The 19,155-nt window shown below is 40.2% G+C and overlaps 4 protein-coding genes across 8 annotated transcripts; 1 reads left to right on the forward strand and 3 right to left on the reverse strand.

Moving 5' to 3' along the window:
- The first annotated feature begins 1,279 nt into the window (after positions 1 to 1,279).
- Positions 1,280 to 7,928, forward strand: LOC138590397 (uncharacterized). Its single transcript, XM_069661026.1, has 8 exons — positions 1,280 to 1,662; positions 2,378 to 2,416; positions 2,502 to 2,810; positions 3,420 to 3,728; positions 4,773 to 5,087; positions 5,196 to 5,345; positions 5,433 to 5,505; positions 6,572 to 7,928. Exons 1-7 carry the CDS (start codon positions 1,632 to 1,634, stop codon positions 5,474 to 5,476), a joined length of 1,197 nt encoding a protein of 398 aa, XP_069517127.1. The 5' UTR covers positions 1,280 to 1,631; the 3' UTR covers positions 5,477 to 5,505; positions 6,572 to 7,928.
- Positions 7,929 to 8,127: 199 nt separating this feature from the next.
- LOC138590398 (uncharacterized) lies at positions 8,128 to 11,472 on the reverse strand. Its single transcript, XM_069661027.1, has 7 exons — positions 11,256 to 11,472; positions 10,966 to 11,064; positions 10,309 to 10,340; positions 9,901 to 9,926; positions 9,766 to 9,813; positions 9,616 to 9,678; positions 8,128 to 9,489 (listed from the first exon to the last, which is right to left on the reverse strand). The coding sequence occupies exons 1-7, from the start codon at positions 11,335 to 11,337 to the stop codon at positions 9,279 to 9,281; spliced, it is 561 nt and encodes a 186-aa protein (XP_069517128.1). The 5' UTR covers positions 11,338 to 11,472; the 3' UTR covers positions 8,128 to 9,278.
- Positions 11,473 to 12,481: 1,009 nt separating this feature from the next.
- Positions 12,482 to 15,767, reverse strand: LOC138589456 (aspartic and glutamic acid-rich protein). Of its 5 annotated transcripts, XM_069659739.1 has the most exons (7): positions 15,499 to 15,767; positions 15,137 to 15,323; positions 13,382 to 15,061; positions 13,235 to 13,301; positions 13,069 to 13,138; positions 12,859 to 12,981; positions 12,482 to 12,769 (listed from the first exon to the last, which is right to left on the reverse strand). In XM_069659739.1, the coding sequence occupies exons 2-7, from the start codon at positions 15,177 to 15,179 to the stop codon at positions 12,653 to 12,655; spliced, it is 2,100 nt and encodes a 699-aa protein (XP_069515840.1). In that variant the 5' UTR covers positions 15,180 to 15,323; positions 15,499 to 15,767; the 3' UTR covers positions 12,482 to 12,652. The 5 variants fall into 5 exon arrangements, with proteins under 5 accessions (XP_069515840.1, XP_069515839.1, XP_069515835.1 ...); XM_069659738.1 differs by having other exon boundaries at positions 12,859 to 13,135; XM_069659734.1 differs by having other exon boundaries at positions 12,859 to 13,138.
- A 5-nt stretch (positions 15,768 to 15,772) lies between these two features.
- dnase1l1l (deoxyribonuclease I-like 1-like) lies at positions 15,773 to 18,519 on the reverse strand. The gene is made up of 9 exons (XM_069659623.1): positions 18,475 to 18,519; positions 18,225 to 18,278; positions 18,044 to 18,099; positions 17,866 to 17,952; positions 17,657 to 17,778; positions 16,429 to 16,541; positions 16,119 to 16,276; positions 15,940 to 16,036; positions 15,773 to 15,853 (listed from the first exon to the last, which is right to left on the reverse strand). Exons 1-9 carry the CDS (start codon positions 18,517 to 18,519, stop codon positions 15,773 to 15,775), a joined length of 813 nt encoding a protein of 270 aa, XP_069515724.1.
- Between the last annotated feature and the right edge of the window lie 636 nt (positions 18,520 to 19,155).

Here is a 19,155-nt window from a genome sequence, read left to right on the forward strand (position 1 = left end):
ACAAAAAAGGTTGGATTTTGTTACTAATAAATAGCTTTTGTGACCCTGATAACAATTTAAAATATATACCTAATGCCAAAGTGAGAGCAAATCTGTACATACTGACCTAAATTGAATATAATGGCCATAAATTAAAGCTATCTTGGGCAACCCCTCTCACCCTCTCCACGATGAGATGTGGTAGATGGGCAGCTCATTCAGCCAGCGCATTATCCCACCCAGGTGCAGAACTGAACGCTTCAGGCGCTCCTTTGTGCTCACTGCCATCCGACTGTACAACAGCAATGTAAGCCACGGACTGTCATCATGCTGAACAGCCCCCAAGCATACAGTGACACATACAGTTCCTGTCACACTCAGGACTCTCATCACCTTCACTCTTCAGTAACTCTCTGCTGGTCCGACTTACTTATATACAGTACTTGCCATATACTGTTATATTTTTATATTATTACTTACCTCCATGGTGTACTGCACTATATCATATTATCATTATTATTACTAGTTACTGTTATATTGTATACTATATAGTATTATATTCTAGTATTTTTATTATGCTACACTACATTATATGTACACTTTTTATATTGCACCTTATTTATACTGTACAATGTCATACTGCTAAATGATGCTGTTATTACTTCTACGTGTCATTTAGACTGTCACTTATGTCACTTTGGTACACCAGTTGTATATACCTCTTATTTTATTTTATTTATCTTACCTATTCTTATTTTCTATTTGTATTTGCCTTCTTGCTACTCGTCTTTGTGCTATTGCAACAACCTAACATGCCCTCTAGCGACCAATGAGGTGGCACTGCAAAATCCCACCCAATAGGCAGCCTCTCCCAATAAAACATTTAAATCGAATCAAAACTACTCCAAAATTATTTAGAATCAATGTCAAAATCAAAATAGCAATAACAGGGACAAATATTTTTCTTTTCAGAGCCACAGAGGACATTGAACATGGGTACAATTCTTAAACTGACCCTTTAACTCAAATTCCTAAAAACACGTTTTTATATATTCTAAATATTTTTGTATAAGTTAGTTTGTTGGATGAATAAAGTGTTTGATTTGAAATTATATTTTAATATAATAATTACTAGGGCTCAGGGCTTGTAGCTACGCCCCTGTGCAGAGTGGTGACCCTCCTTAATGAGGCAGCTTATGGTCTAAATGCAGCTCTGCGGCTTGTGGTGACCTCTGTCTGCCGCAGGGAGAACGGCTCATTCCCGGGATAACCTCCTGACTGTTGACGTGAGTATGGCGGCCTAACGGCATGTAGCTCTCCTTACGTTACCTGGCTGCTCGCACGGATCATGTTATTGTGACGGCCACCGGATTCGGCAGCTGCGCGAATTAAATGTCGATGCATTAGCATGCATTACTCTGTTATCGACAATGTTTTTAACTAACTTAGCTACACCAGCGCCGTAGCTAAGGGTCATTTGGTCAAACTTGCTAACCGTTAGCTCTTAGTTTAGTTAGCCTGTCCAAACCTTTGTAGCGCACAAGCTAGCTAATGTCTCGTGCGATAACTCGCTTTCAACGGCTGTTAGCATCATCTCCACGACAACCGGCGTCCTTCCCAGCCGGCCGACTGATGGAAGGCTGAGGGGAACCATGCTGAGATTCCTCCATATCCTTTTAACAGGTAACTTTAAGCCATGGCTGCTATTAATGGTTAACTAAGCTTGTTTGCTCTAAAGTAGAACCAGCGAGGCAGCTTATGCAGTTTGTGATTATGTAACGGGATAACGTAAACGGCAATTATTTAGGCTTTAGTAAGCAATTTTGCATAGGTCGCTAGCTAAATTACATTCACATAAAATTTTTTCTATCGTGTTCGCGACTTGTAATGTCTTGTTATTATGACTTAATTTTGTAAACAATTGTCTAGTTATATTAATAAAGCGTAGTCAAACTACCTCTGTTATTAAACTACTGACATTTTTGTCACTTGTAATTAAGTATGACCAAAGACATTTCAATTTTTTATATTTAAGTACTCTAATACAACAGGTCTGTTACTAAAACTACCCTCAGAATTGTTGCTTCATATGCATAGTTGTTTTGGATGCTGTGGTTGGAGTTACCGTTTGTATCATGTTGAGGGTTGTTCCACTATTTACTTCAACCTCAAGCTCTAACAAAACGTGATGGACAATATATTACAAACATCTCCATACATCATGATATGTTTAACAGAACTATGAATTGCAGCCTCCAAAATGATCATGATGTTGCACCTGAACCTTTAAAAAGAGTTTTAATCAGAACTGAACACTTTTTTGAACATGTTTTTATTGATTTATTGTATGTATTTGTGTTTGCTGGATAATAAATCTGTTTTTCTTTTTTCCTCCTAGGCCTGTTAGGTGTTCTGTGGGATGGAGTTACTGCTTTTGGTGAGCCCCGGGTCTATATACACCTGCTTCATACATAAGTGTTATAGCACTTTCTCTATCTAAGTTATTATTTTCTGATCCACAGGAGGCGTCAGGCTAGTGGACGGGGAAAACAGATGTTCTGGCAGAGTTGAGGTGCTCCGCCATGACCAGTGGGGGACTGTTTGTGACCATGGCTGGGACCTCAGGGAGGCTGATGTGGTGTGCCTGGAGCTGGGCTGTGGCTTAGCTGAACCTGACCTTAATGCTGCAGTATTCGGTCCAGGCAGTGGAAAGATATGGCTGCAGCATGTCCAGTGCTCAGGACATGAGTCCAGTTTGACACGCTGCGCTGTTGTCCTCCACAGTATCTCTCACTGCACCCATGAGAATGACGCAGGGGTGAAATGCTCAGGTGAAACTCAGCTCTGTTGAGGCATAGCATCTACTAAAAAAGAAGTGCAAGATGGTTAGTTTCTGTGCAGTTGATTCAAGGAGGCTATAGAGTTAGCAGAAAACAGATCATTGTCATAACAGCAGCATACTCCATACATTCACTTACATGTAATGTAGTGTAAATGTACAATTAATTGGAAGGAGTTTTTTATGTAGTGAAGGTTATGGTACAAAACACAGCTGCTGATTGGCCAAAAAGGAGTGCTGTGAATCTGCACTCGATTGCTCTTCCTCATCAACCGGCTGTGTCTCCGTAAACTGAAATTTGAATTGCAAATACTGAACTCAACTTCAAGTTAAGCAATTCAAACATAAATAATTCAAATTCAGTTTATACTGCCAGATACAGTATTTCTGCCCATAGAAAAATTCGTATAATCTTAGATCCCTATGTAGAGATCTGTAGTGTAAATGTACATATGGGCAGGGAAATTAATTGGAAGGAGTATTTTATGACACAAGCTGCATCTCGAAAACCAAACTGAAAAACTTGCTCATTAAAACATTCACATTCCCTGATTTTTACTGTATCTTTTACTTTGTTTCATTAACCTGTCTTTGCTCACAGGAACCCTTTTAATGCCCACCCTCACCCTGCTGTCACCTCACACTGTGTTCTCTCCCGGGGAGGCTGTTCGCTTCGGCTGCAGTGTTCTGCTGGGTCACCACCTCAGTGACTTCCACCTGTACAAGCATGGAGTGTCCACGCCGCTGGTCACACAGAGAGCGGATCAGGTGCAGGCCATAGTGGAGCTCACGCTGTCCGACATAGAGACTTTTCACCAGGGCAGCTACAGTTGTCGGTACAGGATCAAGGGCGGCTTCCCCTCTCAGCTTCTCAGCTCTCCACCCAGCAACTCCATCAACATCACTGTGGGTGAGTCATACCTGCATTGTCTAATCCATATTAATGCACCAAGCCCATTCCCATGCCACCGTGTCTGGCTGTGCAATCTATATTAGACGTGTGATTCTCAGCCTGACTCAACCCTCAACAGTCCATCGACTAGAACCAGGTTTTATTTCCCTGTTTTAAAGGTCGTTTAGGTTTTTTATTTTGAAAACAATATTTGTTTTAACTTTTGTTTTGTATTTGTTGAAATTCTCTTAATTTTCCTATATATAGCAATTAATAAATCAAATGCTCTAAAGACTGTATTAAGACTGTCCAGCCTACATGCCTGTGCTTGTGCATGCTCTGGCTATGCACTCATTGCACATAAGTGAAGTCTTCCACAAGCTAAAGCAAACGAGCTAGTTGTTCAAGAACGACAGGTAGATTGAGGCAGTTAAAAATGACAATAGGGGCTTTAAGAAGCGAAAAGTTGCACTTTGCACACTTCCTGTCATTGTAGCCCAGCTGTCTACTACAGGAGAAAGACTTGTTCGCTGTAGTCAGTACAAAGTCACAGTGTAAGCATGTAATTATACGTTTTTTATCAAATTTGATACTGTCATTTTGTTTATATTCCATTCTACCTTGTATGGATTAATAGTATATTTGTTACAGATTGACCGTTTTTCCTGTTTGTTATAAACATGTAATCTGTTGCCAGCAGTAGTCGGGAACAGTCGTTGCTTAGTGACAGTGATTTCTACCACCACGGCAACCCGTTTGAATGTTTCATGGCCACTGTAGCCGTCGTTAAGCCACCACTGCTTTAAGTGATGCGCTGCGCTCCTCTCCTCTTCCCTCACTTTCTCATGGTCTTGTCCTGCACTTTAGTGTTAACCTAAATCTTGGGTTGGGAGTATGGGTGTTTACTTTTTACTTTTCAACTTTGGTAAGAGTATGAGAACCAAAAAAAAACTAAACAAAAAATGTATTTACCCACTATTCTGTGTAGTCTATCTACCTAATGTTGGCTGTGGCAGGAAAGGAAAAACTCAGTATTTATTTCTTTTTTTTACGTGATCACAGTGGAGCTCCTGACTCCCCAGCACTGGTACAACACGTCCACTGAGGCACCCACTGGTTCCGTCCTTAAAGGCCACAGCTTTAACATCACCTGCTCCACCCTGCAGCAGTACCCCGGAGGTTCCTTCCAGCTGCGTCTGATCCGCTCCAACGGCACAGTGCGCCAGTCCCTACCTGCCCTCACGCCATCCGTCACTTTCACCTTCTCTAACGCACAGAGCTCCAACGAGGGCTACTACTACTGCCTGTACCGGGTCCAGCTGGGTGGACGCACCTTTGTCTCCAGAGAGAGCCAGCCCCTGCCTATAGCCATCAGAGGTGAGACAGATAATATAAAAGAGACAGATGGTAGATAGATATAGATGATAGAAAGAATATTACATTCCCTCTTTTGAATAACTTACTAATAACTCCTCTCATCCTCAGACCCAGATCCAGTACTGAGTCCGATGGTGATCAGCTGGCTTGTGTCTGGTGTTACGTTTGTTGTAGCCGTCATAGTTATTATCATTGTGGCCAAGGTGCTGTGTAACAAGGAGAAGAAGCCCTCTGAACTGGAGCGCGAGACCAGAACCTGTAAGTTAATTTTTCCTTTAAACAGATCTGTAAAACATGCTTTATGTTTGTGTGTGCCCAGAGTAATAGATGTGCTTCTGTCTACAGGTGTGGACAACACTTATGTCGCCTTATCAATTAACAAGCTATGACCGGGTCTGAGGGCAAAAGATAATTAACGGTGAGGTCATGATTTGTGCATATTCTGTTGTTGATCCTCTTGTGCTTTCTAGATACAGGTGCATTTATAATACACAGAAACCCCTACACCACACACACGTGATCTCCATGTAACTGATTTTAAAAGGGATAAAAACTATTGGCAGAAATATATGTCCGTAGAAATTTGAATTCTTTATATGTCAATTTGAATTGCTCAACTTGAATAGTTGAGCAATGGGTCCACACTGGCCGTTCACTTGTGGGCACGCACACTGAGCCTCTCCATGCTCAGCAGTTTTCGAGCACGTCCCACAAACAGCAGGGAATCACTGACAGCCCCCCTGAAAGGCAGCAAGTCGTGACACCCCATCACAATGACAATCTGTCAGTTTCAGCTCCCCTTTACAGCGACAGCTGCCCCCCAGAGCTTCCCCGAGGAAAACTTCCACAGTGCAAACAGCTAAGAAACTTACTGTCATTGATTAAAAATAGAACTAATTTTAGTCCACGGCAGCTCTGGCAGGTCTCGGTAGCCAGCAAAAGTAATAATATAACTAATACTAATAATATGACTAAATATTATGAGCTCTGGTAGCTACCAGAAGCACCATGTAGTGAAGGTTATGGTACAAAACACAGCTGCTGATTGGCCTAAAAGGAGTGCTGTGAATCTGCACTCGATTGCTCTTCCTCATCAACCGGCTGTGTCTCTGTAAACTGAAATTTGAATTGCAAATACTGAACTCAACTTCAAGTTGAGCAATTCAAACATAAATAATTCAAATTCAGTTTATACTGCCACATACAGTATTTCTGCCCATAAAAAAAATCGTATAATCTTAGATCCCTATGTAGAGATCTGATGTCATTTATTTATTAAAGGGTGTTAAAAATGTTTTTATAGGTAATGATAGAAACCACACTAAATCTACTTTGATCTCATGTAGTGAAAGAATAACACATTAATACCATCAGGGAGGGGTGAATTCATTTTAAAGGCACTGTAAAATAAATAGCTGACCATATTCTTAAATTGTGAAACAGTAGTTTATTTAAATGAAGAATTCTCTTTCTGTCATTAACAGACAGAAGGCTCACACTGTGTCCATGGTGGAGAAGTCGGCAGTGGATGTTACCCTGAACAGAACTACTGGCCGGTCCTCCCTCACATCTTTGGACAAGACACTACCTGGACCTAGCTCAGTACAGTTTGAGAGGAACAGTTTTTACTCGACTTTAACAGGAACCTATCTCAGACTGTCCTGAGGTATTCTAGTGTTACTGCTGGGAAACGATGCTAATGCTCGTCTTTATACCACAGGTGTGGGGACTGAGAACGGTCGTGCTTGCTATGTCTTTTTAACGCCTCTATGTCGAGATCATGTTTATTTCAGTATCTTTAAAACAAAACTTCTTCTCCTGAGATTTTTACGATAATTTATCATGAGAAATGTTGTGGTTTTTTAGAGGTCATAGGATAATTATGGAGAACTAGAAAATGAGCTGATTATCGTTTTCACTGCCGAGGAGGATAAATAACTACTATTCTTCTTAAAATAGGAGGGTAGTCCAAATGTTACCTCTAAGAGAAAGACCCAGTGCAATTTCTACCTGGGACAGACCTTGACTGATGCAGTCTGATGCATTGATCAATAATTGATACTCCTTAATTTGACATTTTAAGCTTGAATCAGATGCTACACTTTAGACGCCATCTATGCATTCCGATGTGGTGGCACTCCTGATCTCTGCTAAACATAAGAACAAGAAACAACCTTTTTTTCCCTGTGATAACGGTTCCGTTATCTTGTTTTTTTTAGGTAACGAAACTATTAACCTCTGCCCTCGAGATAATAAATAGCAAGCATGACTGTTATTGGCTGACAGAAAGTAAAACTAATCTGTACTTAAAGTCAGTTTTGGTTTCAGGTTTACTCTGACTTGGCAACTGCCCTGACCCAGGATGTGTGGAATGAAACACTACTGTGTAAAGCTAAACGGGGAAACTGTGGGTTCTTCAGGTCTGCGTGTGTGTATGCAGTTTAAAAAACATTCTTTTGTATTTATTACAAGGTGACACTAATGAAAAGCTCCACTAGCTTATTATGATGTACTATCTTCAGATCAACGATCCTTAAAGGATTAGGTGTTTTTGTATTTTAAGTCTAACCCTACTATGCATCTTATGTCCTTTACAATATGTACATTATTGCACTTAAACGTGTGTCAAAAGAAATTGTAGTTAATTAAAATGCTGCTGTTGTTGGAGCTTCTGGGTACGATCAGTTTTGTTTGATAGTATTTGCATGTACAGCAGGTTAGTTTGTAGCATCAGATCAAGCTGAATACGAGGAAGAAGCGTATAACTTAATGATTCATTTGCTTTTATACTTTCCATTATTTAAATATTTTTGCTTCTGAATAAATTTCTTGAATCTTCAAAGGTTTAAATACACAAGCTCTTTTATTGTTTGATGAAACAGCAATACAAAACACATCACAATATCAGACTCCACAGGATATAAAGGTTGGATTATGTTAACTATCTGAATCGGTTGACTAAAACAAAGTATAAACATGTTATTAGAGTTGTATAAACAGTGTAGTTTCAGATTTCACCTCTATAAGATAACCCCCCCCCCCCCCCCCGGCAATCTTATTTAACACTGAAAAAACATTAACACCAATTATTTCCACAAAACCACTGAGGCACTTGGATCAAATCTGTCCTAACTGTACTCCGTTATATTTTGTGTTGGATGACAAAAGGAAGCATCGTTGTACCCCTAGATAATACAAACTGCAAGGCATTGGTAAACTGTACTATTTACAGTAAGCCCAGCATCAAAGGCTGTTAGACACCCTTATTCACAAGTACAATAAATCTGTAAAAAAAAAAAAAAGTGTAAGATGCTGTCACAACACCTTTTATACTGTTCAGTTACACATTGTAGCAAAAGTTTTAGTGCTTTATTTTCGATATGAACACTTTTGTTTAATGTCTTTTTTGGACCAACAGAAACAAAACATTGCTTAAAATCAAGTAAAATGAAAAATTCTCTAAGTCTAAGAGATTAATTTTAATGTAAAATATAAGAACGTATGATGCGGAAAATAGACACAAAAAAGAACTCCATATGCAGATAGATTCACTGTGAACTGCTAAGGATTAGGAGTGGATATGGCTGGTTTAAAACAACCACAATACAACAGAGTTGAGTGACGTTTGCATTGCAGTTAATGACGTTCAACAAAACCTCCATGTCTCTGTCTAAATATGAGACAGCCTATTATAATAATCCACTGACCTTAAGTTGCTGACAGCAAGCTCTTTGGATGTTTAATATGCAACTGTGGCATAAATATAGAGAGAGTTTACTTTCTCAATCAAATTTCATGGAATAGTCAGCCCTGCAAGTCAAACACTGAACACTGAACTGATTTAACTGTGAAGAGAGGAGCTCCAAAACTTTAACAGATCACCCTGAAACTATCTGCACAGGCAAACAGCGGCTTTTCAAAGTAAGAGGAAGAACCCTTTGGTGCATTTTTTAGTGACATGTCTTTCCAAAGCGGCTTCTTTGAGTGTTTCTGTACTGCAGATGGGTGGCAAATATGTTTTTTACCTTTAAGCACAAGCAAGCAAATAAACTGCAATTAAAACGCACACAAATACTGCATAAACCACAATTTAACAAATTTCTAAAATAAAGGCATCAAAATACATTCCTCATATTAAAATGCATAATAAAGTATAACAGCTCTACAAACTGAGCACAAGTAAAACAGAAATCATTCAATTCCTTTGAGGGATTCATTCGTCTCCATACTGGAAAAAACGATGTAGAGGAAGACGGCCACAGCCAGGAAGAACACAAACTGAACCCAGAGGGGGATGAGGCGAGACGACTTTGGTGTCTGTGGAGCTTCTTGAGCAGATTTGATGGGTGTCGATTTCAAATACGAAGTTCTGTAGTTGGACGGGGTGTCGTACATGTAGGGTCTGAAAGGGAGTCAGAGGAATTATGATTCTTGGATGAGTCCTAACTCCTAAGTTAGACAATATGGCAAAATTGAACCTTAATTGTCTGCTTAACTGAAAACATCTGATGAAACATGATATACTCACTCGTTGACAAAATCCCTTCCTCTGTGCTCAGGCTGTGACCTCGAGTAGTTGGAGTAGGACGTCCTGTAGAGTGACATAAAATATTATATACAGTTTGTATTCTACTCAGCAACACAGATACTGCAAAAAAGTGTGTGTTGTAAAACTCACCCATGTTCCCTCTCATTCCACTCTGGTCTTGACCTCAAATAAGACCCACTAAATAGGCAAGAAAAAAGCGATGGTTAAATAAGACTGATTAGTGTTTGCTGATTCGATTAATTTAAAAAGGCTAGGTATACTGACCTGTCCCCTGCACCGTCACTCCTCACCTGCAACATTAAAAGAAGTCATAATAAGTACTGAAATTATACTGTACAACAGCGGTCATGTTAACAATGATCAACAATAAGCCCAAAAACTTTAACTGTAGCCGCATTTAATTGACATTTACTGGCATATTTGTATCTTAGCTCTCAATAAGATTTTAAAAATGCAAATTAAATTTTTGATGAGAAAAATGTTTTGCCACCAATATTGTCGTGTGTGTGTGTGTGTGTGTGTGTGTGTACACATTTGTATTTATCTTCCATATCTAATCAAGAAGGACACTACTAGTTTTCCTTTCTCCTTCAACTCTGGTCACACTCAGAATCCATCAAGAAGTGTAATGCCAAAAAAAAAAGCAACTACTGCATGGAAAGATATACTTACAGGTGTCCTGTGCACATAGGTGACCTCCTCCTCTGAAATGAAAGCAAAAGGACAAGGCTAAATTTCAAGACATGCTTGAACAGTGCAGTTGGTGCGATTGCACAACGTCCATTCTACATTTAAAAATCTTACCCAACAGCATTTAATAAACAGCATTTCTGTTGTAAAACCATCCCCCTCATACATATTCGAATGATATAAAATATAAATTAATAAAATAGAGTCTTCTACATGATATCCGACCATGCAGGTGAACTGACGGGCAACCTGAAGGGTGCCTTGATATCTAAAGAGCCACAGTATTATAAAGAAGGACAGTGTAGCCCATACACATGGGTGACTGATTGATCATAAACGCCTTAATAATAACCGTAATAGTAAATGAGATTACTTAATTTGTTTCTGGAACTTGATGATTTCCATCAACTCCGGTTGACTTTATTTATCATATAATGATAATCATTAAATCTGCTTTCTGAAACAGAGCCCTGATACCATTCTTAAGACCGAATCCACCAGCTGTAAATTAGTTAAGAGTTGTGAAATTAGAGTTCTGGCACGGTTTTAGATTATTTTTAAACTGTTGAAGGCTTGTTTGTGTAATAGGCAGTATACAGTGCTGTTCTGAATGTGGGTGAAAGAACAACTGACACTTACCCTCTTCTCTGTAGTAAGTTTTGTCAGGTGAGGGTTTCACTCTTTTGCCTTTGGCCATGGCCTCTTTCAGCTTCCTTTCATACAGACTTCTGGTGGAGTCTAGAGTACAATCAAACCAAACAGGAATATTTGAGAAAAAAATATCACATTAGCTCAGAGAAACGCAGACACTGAACCATGACCACAGGAGTAAAGTTTGTAACTTGGCATATGGAGGCCTGTAGAGTTAGCTGGCGTGGACGTGTATTCAAAAATGGGCGCAAAGTGAACGTTAAATCTCGGCAACTTACCAACCACAGGCCCGTGCTTTATCCCGTATTCATCGAGCAGTTCGCTTATTTCCTGCGCCGATTTACTGCTTAACAAAGACATTTTCTTCTCACTTGATCTATTTGTTTAGATGTATGTTACGTTAAGTCCTTATGTGTGGTTCCTGCCAAGCTGTAGTTACGGTTGCCAAAAAAAGACAACAGACATAGCTCCTCCCACCGACAATGATGATAGCTCGTTTTGTCTGCGCGCGTGGCAAGGGACCATTCTGTGTGGAGTCCAACGACAATTTGGAGACTTAAACCCGCCCTCGTCTGTTTGGCAAGGTGTTGAAAACATTTGCATCTCCAGTCAAAAATGAAATCATTTCCGTTTCCGTTTGACATATTCTTCTTCTTCTACGGTTATCTTTGTTTATGCTGCTTTTTAAATAGCAGCGCCACCAGGCCTAGTTCTCGTGTGATGTTGACTTATACAGATTATAATATTAAAAGTTTAGCCAATTCTTATGTTATTATCATTGGATAAAAGTAGTAATGTAAAAATAACGTATCACAAGTTCGGTCATCAAAGGAATACTAAGTAGTAAGCAAAACATCAGCAAATTAGCAAAACATACACAAAAATCGCTCTTTATTCATAATAACCTTATTGAAGGTGTCATATTATATTTTGGTGTAGCCTATTATTAATGATGCAGTTACATATAGCAGTGTTAAATTCGAAACCTACTCAAAGTAAAAGTTATTTTCACACTGTGACAGGCTGTTTTGTAGTTTAGTCTCACAATTTTGTGTGTAAAATCTTTTATTTGAAAAATGACTGATATTGTACAACAGTAGATTACATAATTGTTTACCTTTTAAAGTATTTAAATATACTAAATTTCTATTACACCACTTCATAGATCCAAGATGGCGCCTTGGTGTGTTGGTGCTCTTGCACAAACCTGCACATCTGTACAGCTCTTTAACTACACCTGGTGTACATATTTTGTATTATCTTGCTTTTTTATATCTTATTCTACTTAGGTTCACTGACAGTAGGAGTGCTTCTGTTAAATTCTGCACCTAAACACCAAGTCGAATTCCTTATGTGTAAACCTACTTGGCAATATACTTGATTCTGATTCTTTACAGTTAGATTCTATACCTTTAAGCCTAATTAGCCCTGATTTAATATGCATCACTGACAAAGGTAAGGACATGACTTATCAATATGTTATACAAATATGCCAGCATTAATATAAACAAAGCAAAATCTTTATTAAGCACAAAATTACACATTACAAATAATAGACTGCAAGTTTGAAATACTTTACATGGCTTTTTTACAAGACAATATTATCATTTTAGATTTAGATTTCATCATTTGTGAGCATGAAACATATCACAGCAACCATAAATGTGGCTTCACCCTAAAAGAAGGACCCTGTGTTGAACATATGTGCTTGGTCTGTGACCAACCAAAACATCACAAGTCCCATCAGTATCACCACGGCCATCTTTAGAGTCAGCTTCAGCATGTTGAGACACTACAGGGGAAAAAAAAGGTATAAGTGAGCAGATAATTAAAGGACAAATGAACAAAGTGAATGTTTACTAAAGAACAGTGAGTGCTCACTTTTTGATTCCTGGTAGGAATTGGCGCGGCCTTGAGATCTGGCAGATCCTCTGGTATCTCAGTGTTTGGGGGATCACAAGCAGGTTTTATTTCTGTGATCTCGTTTTCAGGCTCCCGTAATTCCTTGGCAAAGACAAAGCAGTTAAATGAAGCGTTTTTGTGTTTTGCATGTGTGTTTTCATGTGTGGTCGTATGTGTCCACATGCAAACCTCAGCTGTTTCTGCAGAGCTCAGGTCCTCCTCCCCCTCTGTGGAGCTGCAGAGTGAATCTCTGTCACTGCTGAGAAAGGAGGAAGTTGTTTGGATTTGTTACAGCTCAGATTGTTGGCATTTTTTGAAAAAAAATTAAAGTTTACATTGTGATAGTGCTGCTTACCTGTCGGTTTCATAGTGAATGACTCGAGACAGTGGATCTGAACAAAACTGAACCTTAGCCTGCCTCCCTGTAAAAAAGCACAAATGGAACTAGTTGAATCCTTGAATGCATCAATCACTAAAACACACAAGATTCATCCTCACACACCTTCTCTTCCGTCCTCTCCATCGCTGTCGTCATAAAACTTGTAGAAGGCTTTGATCCTCTCCTTCTCTTGATCCCAGCTCCTCTCCTCTTCGTACTCGTCCTCTCCTCTCTGCTCCATCTCGGTGACCCCGGAAGTCTCAAGCTCAGTGTCGAAGAAGAAGCTGTCGTCCAGGGATCCTTGGTTGGAGGAGCTTGTTGTTTTCGCGTCCTCTCTCTGTACCACCGAGTAAAAGTTGACGTCTTCTGCAATCACATCTGAAAGCAGTGTTTCCGCTCTGTGTGTGTCCTCTGTGGTTAACAGCTCTTCAGACAAAAGGGTATCAGTCGTTAACCTGTCTATATCCCAGTTTAGGTCGAGGCCTGCTCCTTCTACTCTAAACGCTGCACTGCTTCCACTAGTAAGCTCCGCCTCCTCGTATTCCTTGTTGTTTTCAGGAAATTGATGACCCAAATTATCTGTGTATATATCTCGTTCCTCATCGCTCCTCTTTACCTCATCATCACTGGAGCTGCAGGAGTCACTCTCATCTGTCTCACCTTCATCATCACACCCTGCATCGCCTTCAATGAGCTCCAATCTCTCTCTGTCCTCCTCTCCTGTCACATCCAGGCCCTCATCTAAATTCCTGCTGTACAGATACTCATCTCCCTCCTCATCTGTGTCCTCACCTCCTCCCATGCTTGTTCTATCTGTCGCTTCTTCTCCAAGGCGGGCATCCTGATATGAAACTGAGCTGCCGTCAGACGTACAAGCCAAGTTGCTCGTCTGGTGTTTACTTCCTTGACTTTCCTCGACATATTCACATGAAGAAAAGTCTGAGGGATAATCTGCAAAACTCTCACCTGCCTCCTGGTGCTCCTCCCCTGAGAAGTCCTCCACTATCTCCTCACACTCCTCACTCTCAACTTCAGCTACGAGATCCTGCAGATTCTGCACCAATATTTCTGGAAACTCCAAACTGACTTTCTCTGGGCCGTCTCTGCTCAGATTGTCAACCTCCTCTTCAAAGCGCAGAGCAAGAACATTTTCGTCTTGTTCCACTTTCATGCCCTCACACTCAGACGAGTCAGACGAGTCCTCTTGCTTTGCTTCCTCAATCTCTTCCTCTTCATCTTCAATCCGGTCACCTCTTATCACCATCTCGCCTCCACGTTCAGGGACTCTCTCAAAATAGGACACCTCCTCGTTGCTCTCACTATGCTCCTTGTTTCTATCTTGAGGGCTTTCTGCACCCTGAGGGGCCAGAGGTTGTCCCTCAGCAAAGATCCTGTCCTCTTTATTACCATCAGACATTAACAAATCTCCTGCTTTCTCTCCTGCTCTCATATCTTCTTCCTCGCCCTCTTCATCGTCTCCAGAGACGGATCCTTCCTGTTCAGAATCTCCCTCTGAGCTTGTGTAATCCTCCTCCTGTATTTTCTCCATACTCATGACCCCTACCGCTTTAAAATCCTCCTCATCAGACTGCTCTTCATCATTATTCTCTGCCATGTTTACATATTTAGTTTCCATGTCAGACAAAACTGCAGTTTGATAAGCTGCTTCCTGTTGCAGAGCTTCATCTTCCTTTGTCTGCAGGTTTTCATTAGAGATGTCTGTTTTTTCCTCTTCGAATTTTTCATCAAAATTTAAACTCTCAAAGTCCAAATCTCCATCAGCAAATGATGGACTGGATGTTTCTGCAATGACACAGTCATATAAAAAACATTTCTAATTTCTAAAAAGTTATAAAAACCGTGATTAATATTTCTTACCTGCAAATGCATCGCCAAGAAGATCAGCAAAACTTTGCTCCATCTTTGCAAACAGCAGAAACACTCGTTCAAATAAGGAGCTTTATCAACACAAACATTTGTTCTTTGCCACAGATGATCTCTCCGCTCAGAAATGAACAGAGCACAAAGTACCGCTCATCTGTTGTCGCTGCAAGAAAGTGGCTTCCTGTCAAACAGACGGTGCATAATTAACACCGTGAAAGGTATATTTAGGTCAACATATGACTTCAAATGTCTCGATGATGCAAGTTTACCATAAAACTGAAGACAACAAAAGTTGTTCCTCTAAAAAGTGAACAGACAAAAGTAATGTTTGTGTTTGTGTCGCTGCAGGAACGTACCTTCATGAGCTCATGAAATGATGTCAGCTTTGATGTGGTTTTGGTTTCAGATGCACACAAAAAAAAGACCTGCAGCAGTCGAACATGCAGTTCCTTTAGGCTGAAACAGCTCTTGTAACACTGAGAGGAGTGGACTGTGCAATTCACTTGGTATTATTATAAAGAACACTTGTTATCATTTGATTTTCTTTTAGTTACTTTGATTTATTTAAAAAGCTAAGATCAGGTAAAAGTACATTTAAATTCAGCACGTCCTGGTTCGATGACGGTCGTCCTACAGCTCGTTGCGGAGGAGGTAGCGGTGGTTTGGCTTCAGGTCCACTTCTACAGGAAAATGATCGCTCACCTCAAGAGCCTAAAGTGCCGTCACAAAGACAGGATTAATGTTCAATTTAAGACACAACTTTACAGAGGAAAGATATATTGTGTTTATATGTTTACCTCCTCCTCTGTGAGATGGAAACTCTCTTTAAAGTTGAACGGCTGAGCTGATCCTGGAACTATACAGGAAATAATCTCACGTCCATGCACGATGATCCTGTTGGAAAGAAATATACTGTGAGGCCTGATCCTGTCCAACGTGAAATAAACCTTAAATGAAAACGTCATCAGTGTCTGACCTGTCATACGCGCAGTGTGTCTTCTCACGCACGGTAGTGTCTTGCTCATCTCCAATCAGCCAGCGAAACCTGGGGTCACTCCTCAGGCGCACAGCCCTCCAGCCTTTAATGGTGACGTAGCTGCAGTCGGCGTTCAGGTCCCCTAAGATCATCACATTCTGGGTAAATGACGGGAAGCGAGAGGGGAAGTTCAGCAGATTAAAATCACTCATTAGTTTAGTCATACGTGACAGAGAGAAACCAGAATGAGGCCAAGCTGAGGAAATGCAGACAGAGATAAGGATAAATGAGTGAAAATGGTTGAACCTACATCAGTGTTCCACTTCTGGTGGATCCCCTTAAAGACAGTGTACAGCTGGTCCATCTCCTTCATGGCATTTCTGGGACAAGTGTGCTGCCCGATCAGGACGAAATCCTTCAGCACTACAACAAACACACAAACAAATATGTCTTTATAGTCACTCCTTCACTCTCTTGAAGTGATATCAACCACATCATGGCAGGTTTGGGCCCATTATCTATGGTTCTCCACACTTAGGCTTCAAAAGTACTGCAGTCTTTTTCCCATCAGCTCAGATTGATCTCTGATCTTTCTCAGACTTAGAAAAATTAAGATAAGTAATGTCTGCCTGTGAGGCACCTTGTAACTTTTGTTTGGAAAGGTTCATTATAAATAGTTATTATTATATATCTTACATACTTTTATTGTTCTAGTATTTCCTGGTTTTGATTATAGTAAGGATATGGTGCTACCATAGAACATAAAGAAACTTGATTATTGAATACTGATAATTATTACTCCTGTGTGAGCCTGTGAGTGTCGTGTTTATTTTATTCATCTAAATCCAGTAAAATTGTTATTTCATTTGAGTTACCTCAAACTGTTAGGATGAACCCAGTTCGGTTTCTGGCTGCCTGAACATTTTCATATGATCATTAAAAGTGAAGGATGACAGCGATATGTAACCATTAGAACCTGTGCACATAATAGAGATTACAAACCTGGATAATGTTTTGTAATCCACAAATAAAATCCAGGTTTTTCTAAACCAGGACAAGAGCTTACCCTGCTAGCAGGGAACATAACATTGTCTAAGAATAACTTAGTAACGTTAAAACTTCAACTTAAACGTTTTAACTGCAACATTCTGAAGACATTTTCAGGATGTTATGAGGCCTGGGATGTCAGTACGCCTTATATCAAACATTTGCTCAATGTTACATAAAAACAAAGGTAAAACATGCTGACTGCAACATTCTGAGGATCTTTTCAGGATGTAAGTGTGGCCTGAACTATGAGAAAGTGAAGTATCAAAACGTTCTCCTACTATTAAAAGGAACATTCTGGGAACCAAATAAAAACTTCCTGCTCAAAACATTATCAGAACATCGCACATAACATTCTCAGAACGTTCTCAGAACAAAAAAAACAGGTTATGATGTTTGCATGTGTAGAAAACATCAAATCTGGTGTGTATAAGCACAGTTCCTTTCCCTGTTTAGCTGCTGATGTTTAGATGTCCTGTGTTTGGTCTTACGTGTGGTCGGGGAGTGAAAGCGGACGATGAAAGGCTCTCTGGAGAAAACATCGGTCTCATTGTTTCCTCCTACTTCCTGTTTAGGATACTGATAATGCTCTTTGACCTCCAGCACATTGTTCCTGCAGAAGATGAATGAGGAAAAAGTCAATATTAAGGATGTCATATTGAACTAGAATTAGCCATAGGTCATGTTTTAAATGGGTTACCTGTAGATGTAGACATACTGCTCCTTGTAGCTCTTCCTGCCCAGCCTTTCACTGGCAACATAGGAGTATGAGTTGGATTGGTCATATCTACAAACAACATAAATGACACACGTCAGAAGGTGTTTAGTGAATTTTGTTTGATGTAACTTTACATTTACTACTTTTTAAAAGCCTGTACCTGTTAAGATCCTTCAACAAAGCTTGAATCGCTTCTCCTTTAGAGTCTCGGACCTCCTGAATAAGACACAAATCACACCGAGAGAGGATCTAAGGAGCAAGGAGGAAGGAAAAAAGAAATCATCAGTTGTCTCGTTTTGTCTGGAGGTTGCTCGAGTAGTTGTACAAACCCTGGAGAGTACCTTTAGCAGAATCCCCATGACCTTCTTGTTGTGCGCCTTTGACTCCCCAAAGCTCTGAACATTGAAAGCGCAGATCTTCAGGGACGATGTGACGCTCAACACACACAACCCGACAGCAAACAGCAGAACTGCAGTCCTCATCTCGCGGAGAGTTACCACTCTGTGAGGAAAAGACAGTTTGGTAAGATCCTCTTTGTGAAACATGTTACACAAACCTCCTCACCCATCCTCTCCCACAGCACCCACGTACCTTCAGCTTCACCAGGAGACTGACCTCGGGCCAGCAAAGATCCATCTCTTCAACGACCCGCGGTGTGTTTTGGGGAACATGCAGGTAAATGTGGGAGAAAGACAGACACACAGATGTGTGTGCTGATCTGCTGCGTCAGTGCCTGATGAGAATGGAGCTTCATCTGGAACGCTTAAAACAACTGAACACGACGAACAATGGCTCTCAGAGAGTTCAGCTTTGACTGTTTTGTCTCTAAGTTTGAGTGAAATCAGACAATAGATGCTGCCGTGTGTCATGTCTGTCAGTTTCATGAACATTTGTGTAGAAGTGACAGAATATCATCCAGATTATTATGAGCAGCTGGAGGTTACCACACAGTTCCTTTACACATGATTAATGCTGAACAATTTGAATGGGATGTGATACACCTGGTATCTGAAGTGAATTTTATACATTTATTTCACAGCTATAGTTTGTAAATCAAGATTGTACACATGTTGCAATATGATTCATTATCTAAAGAAAAGTATTCATACTGTAGTAGTTGTTCCAGCTCAACTAGATACAGAAGGAAAATGCTGCTTAAAGGTTAATGTATCCGTCAGTAACGATGATCCAAGAGAGAAATGTTTTTTTTTGCATAATACAGACTTTTACTTTTGTTACTTCAGGCACATTTTGCTGATGATACGTGTGCTA

This window comes from Semicossyphus pulcher, unplaced genomic scaffold (genome assembly GCF_022749685.1).
Source record: "Semicossyphus pulcher isolate SPU_LCO1_2020_fin unplaced genomic scaffold, fSemPul1.0.p SCAF_13, whole genome shotgun sequence".
NCBI lineage: Eukaryota > Metazoa > Chordata > Actinopteri > Labriformes > Labridae > Semicossyphus > Semicossyphus pulcher.

Excerpts from the sequence above, each read along its gene's own strand:
- LOC138590397 (XM_069661026.1), top strand. The coding sequence starts at position 1,632 with ATGCTGAGATTCCTCCATATCCTTTTAACAG. Across the intron at positions 5,088-5,195 it reads CCTGCCTATAGCCATCAGAG|ACCCAGATCCAGTACTGAGT; the intron begins GTGAGACAGATA and ends TCTCATCCTCAG. Across the intron at positions 5,346-5,432 it reads GGAGCGCGAGACCAGAACCT|GTGTGGACAACACTTATGTC; the intron begins GTAAGTTAATTT and ends TTCTGTCTACAG.
- LOC138590398 (XM_069661027.1), bottom strand. The coding sequence starts at position 11,337 with ATGTCTTTGTTAAGCAGTAAATCGGCGCAGGAAATAAGCGAACTGCTC. Across the intron at positions 9,814-9,900 it reads AGTGACGGTGCAGGGGACAG|TGGGTCTTATTTGAGGTCAA; the intron begins GTCAGTATACCT and ends TTGCCTATTTAG. Across the intron at positions 9,679-9,765 it reads TGGAATGAGAGGGAACATGG|GACGTCCTACTCCAACTACT; the intron begins GTGAGTTTTACA and ends GTCACTCTACAG.
- LOC138589456 (XM_069659734.1), bottom strand. The coding sequence starts at position 15,179 with ATGGAGCAAAGTTTTGCTGATCTTCTTGGCGATGCATTTGCAG. Across the intron at positions 15,062-15,136 it reads TCTTGGCGATGCATTTGCAG|AAACATCCAGTCCATCATTT; the intron begins GTAAGAAATATT and ends GTGTCATTGCAG. Across the intron at positions 12,770-12,858 it reads TTCCTACCAGGAATCAAAAA|TGTCTCAACATGCTGAAGCT; the intron begins GTGAGCACTCAC and ends TTTCCCCTGTAG.
- dnase1l1l (XM_069659623.1), bottom strand. The coding sequence starts at position 18,519 with ATGGATCTTTGCTGGCCCGAGGTCAGTCTCCTGGTGAAGCTGAAG. Across the intron at positions 17,779-17,865 it reads CAGTATGTCTACATCTACAG|GAACAATGTGCTGGAGGTCA; the intron begins GTAACCCATTTA and ends CATCTTCTGCAG. Across the intron at positions 15,854-15,939 it reads TCCATCTCACAGAGGAGGAG|GCTCTTGAGGTGAGCGATCA; the intron begins GTAAACATATAA and ends ACGGCACTTTAG.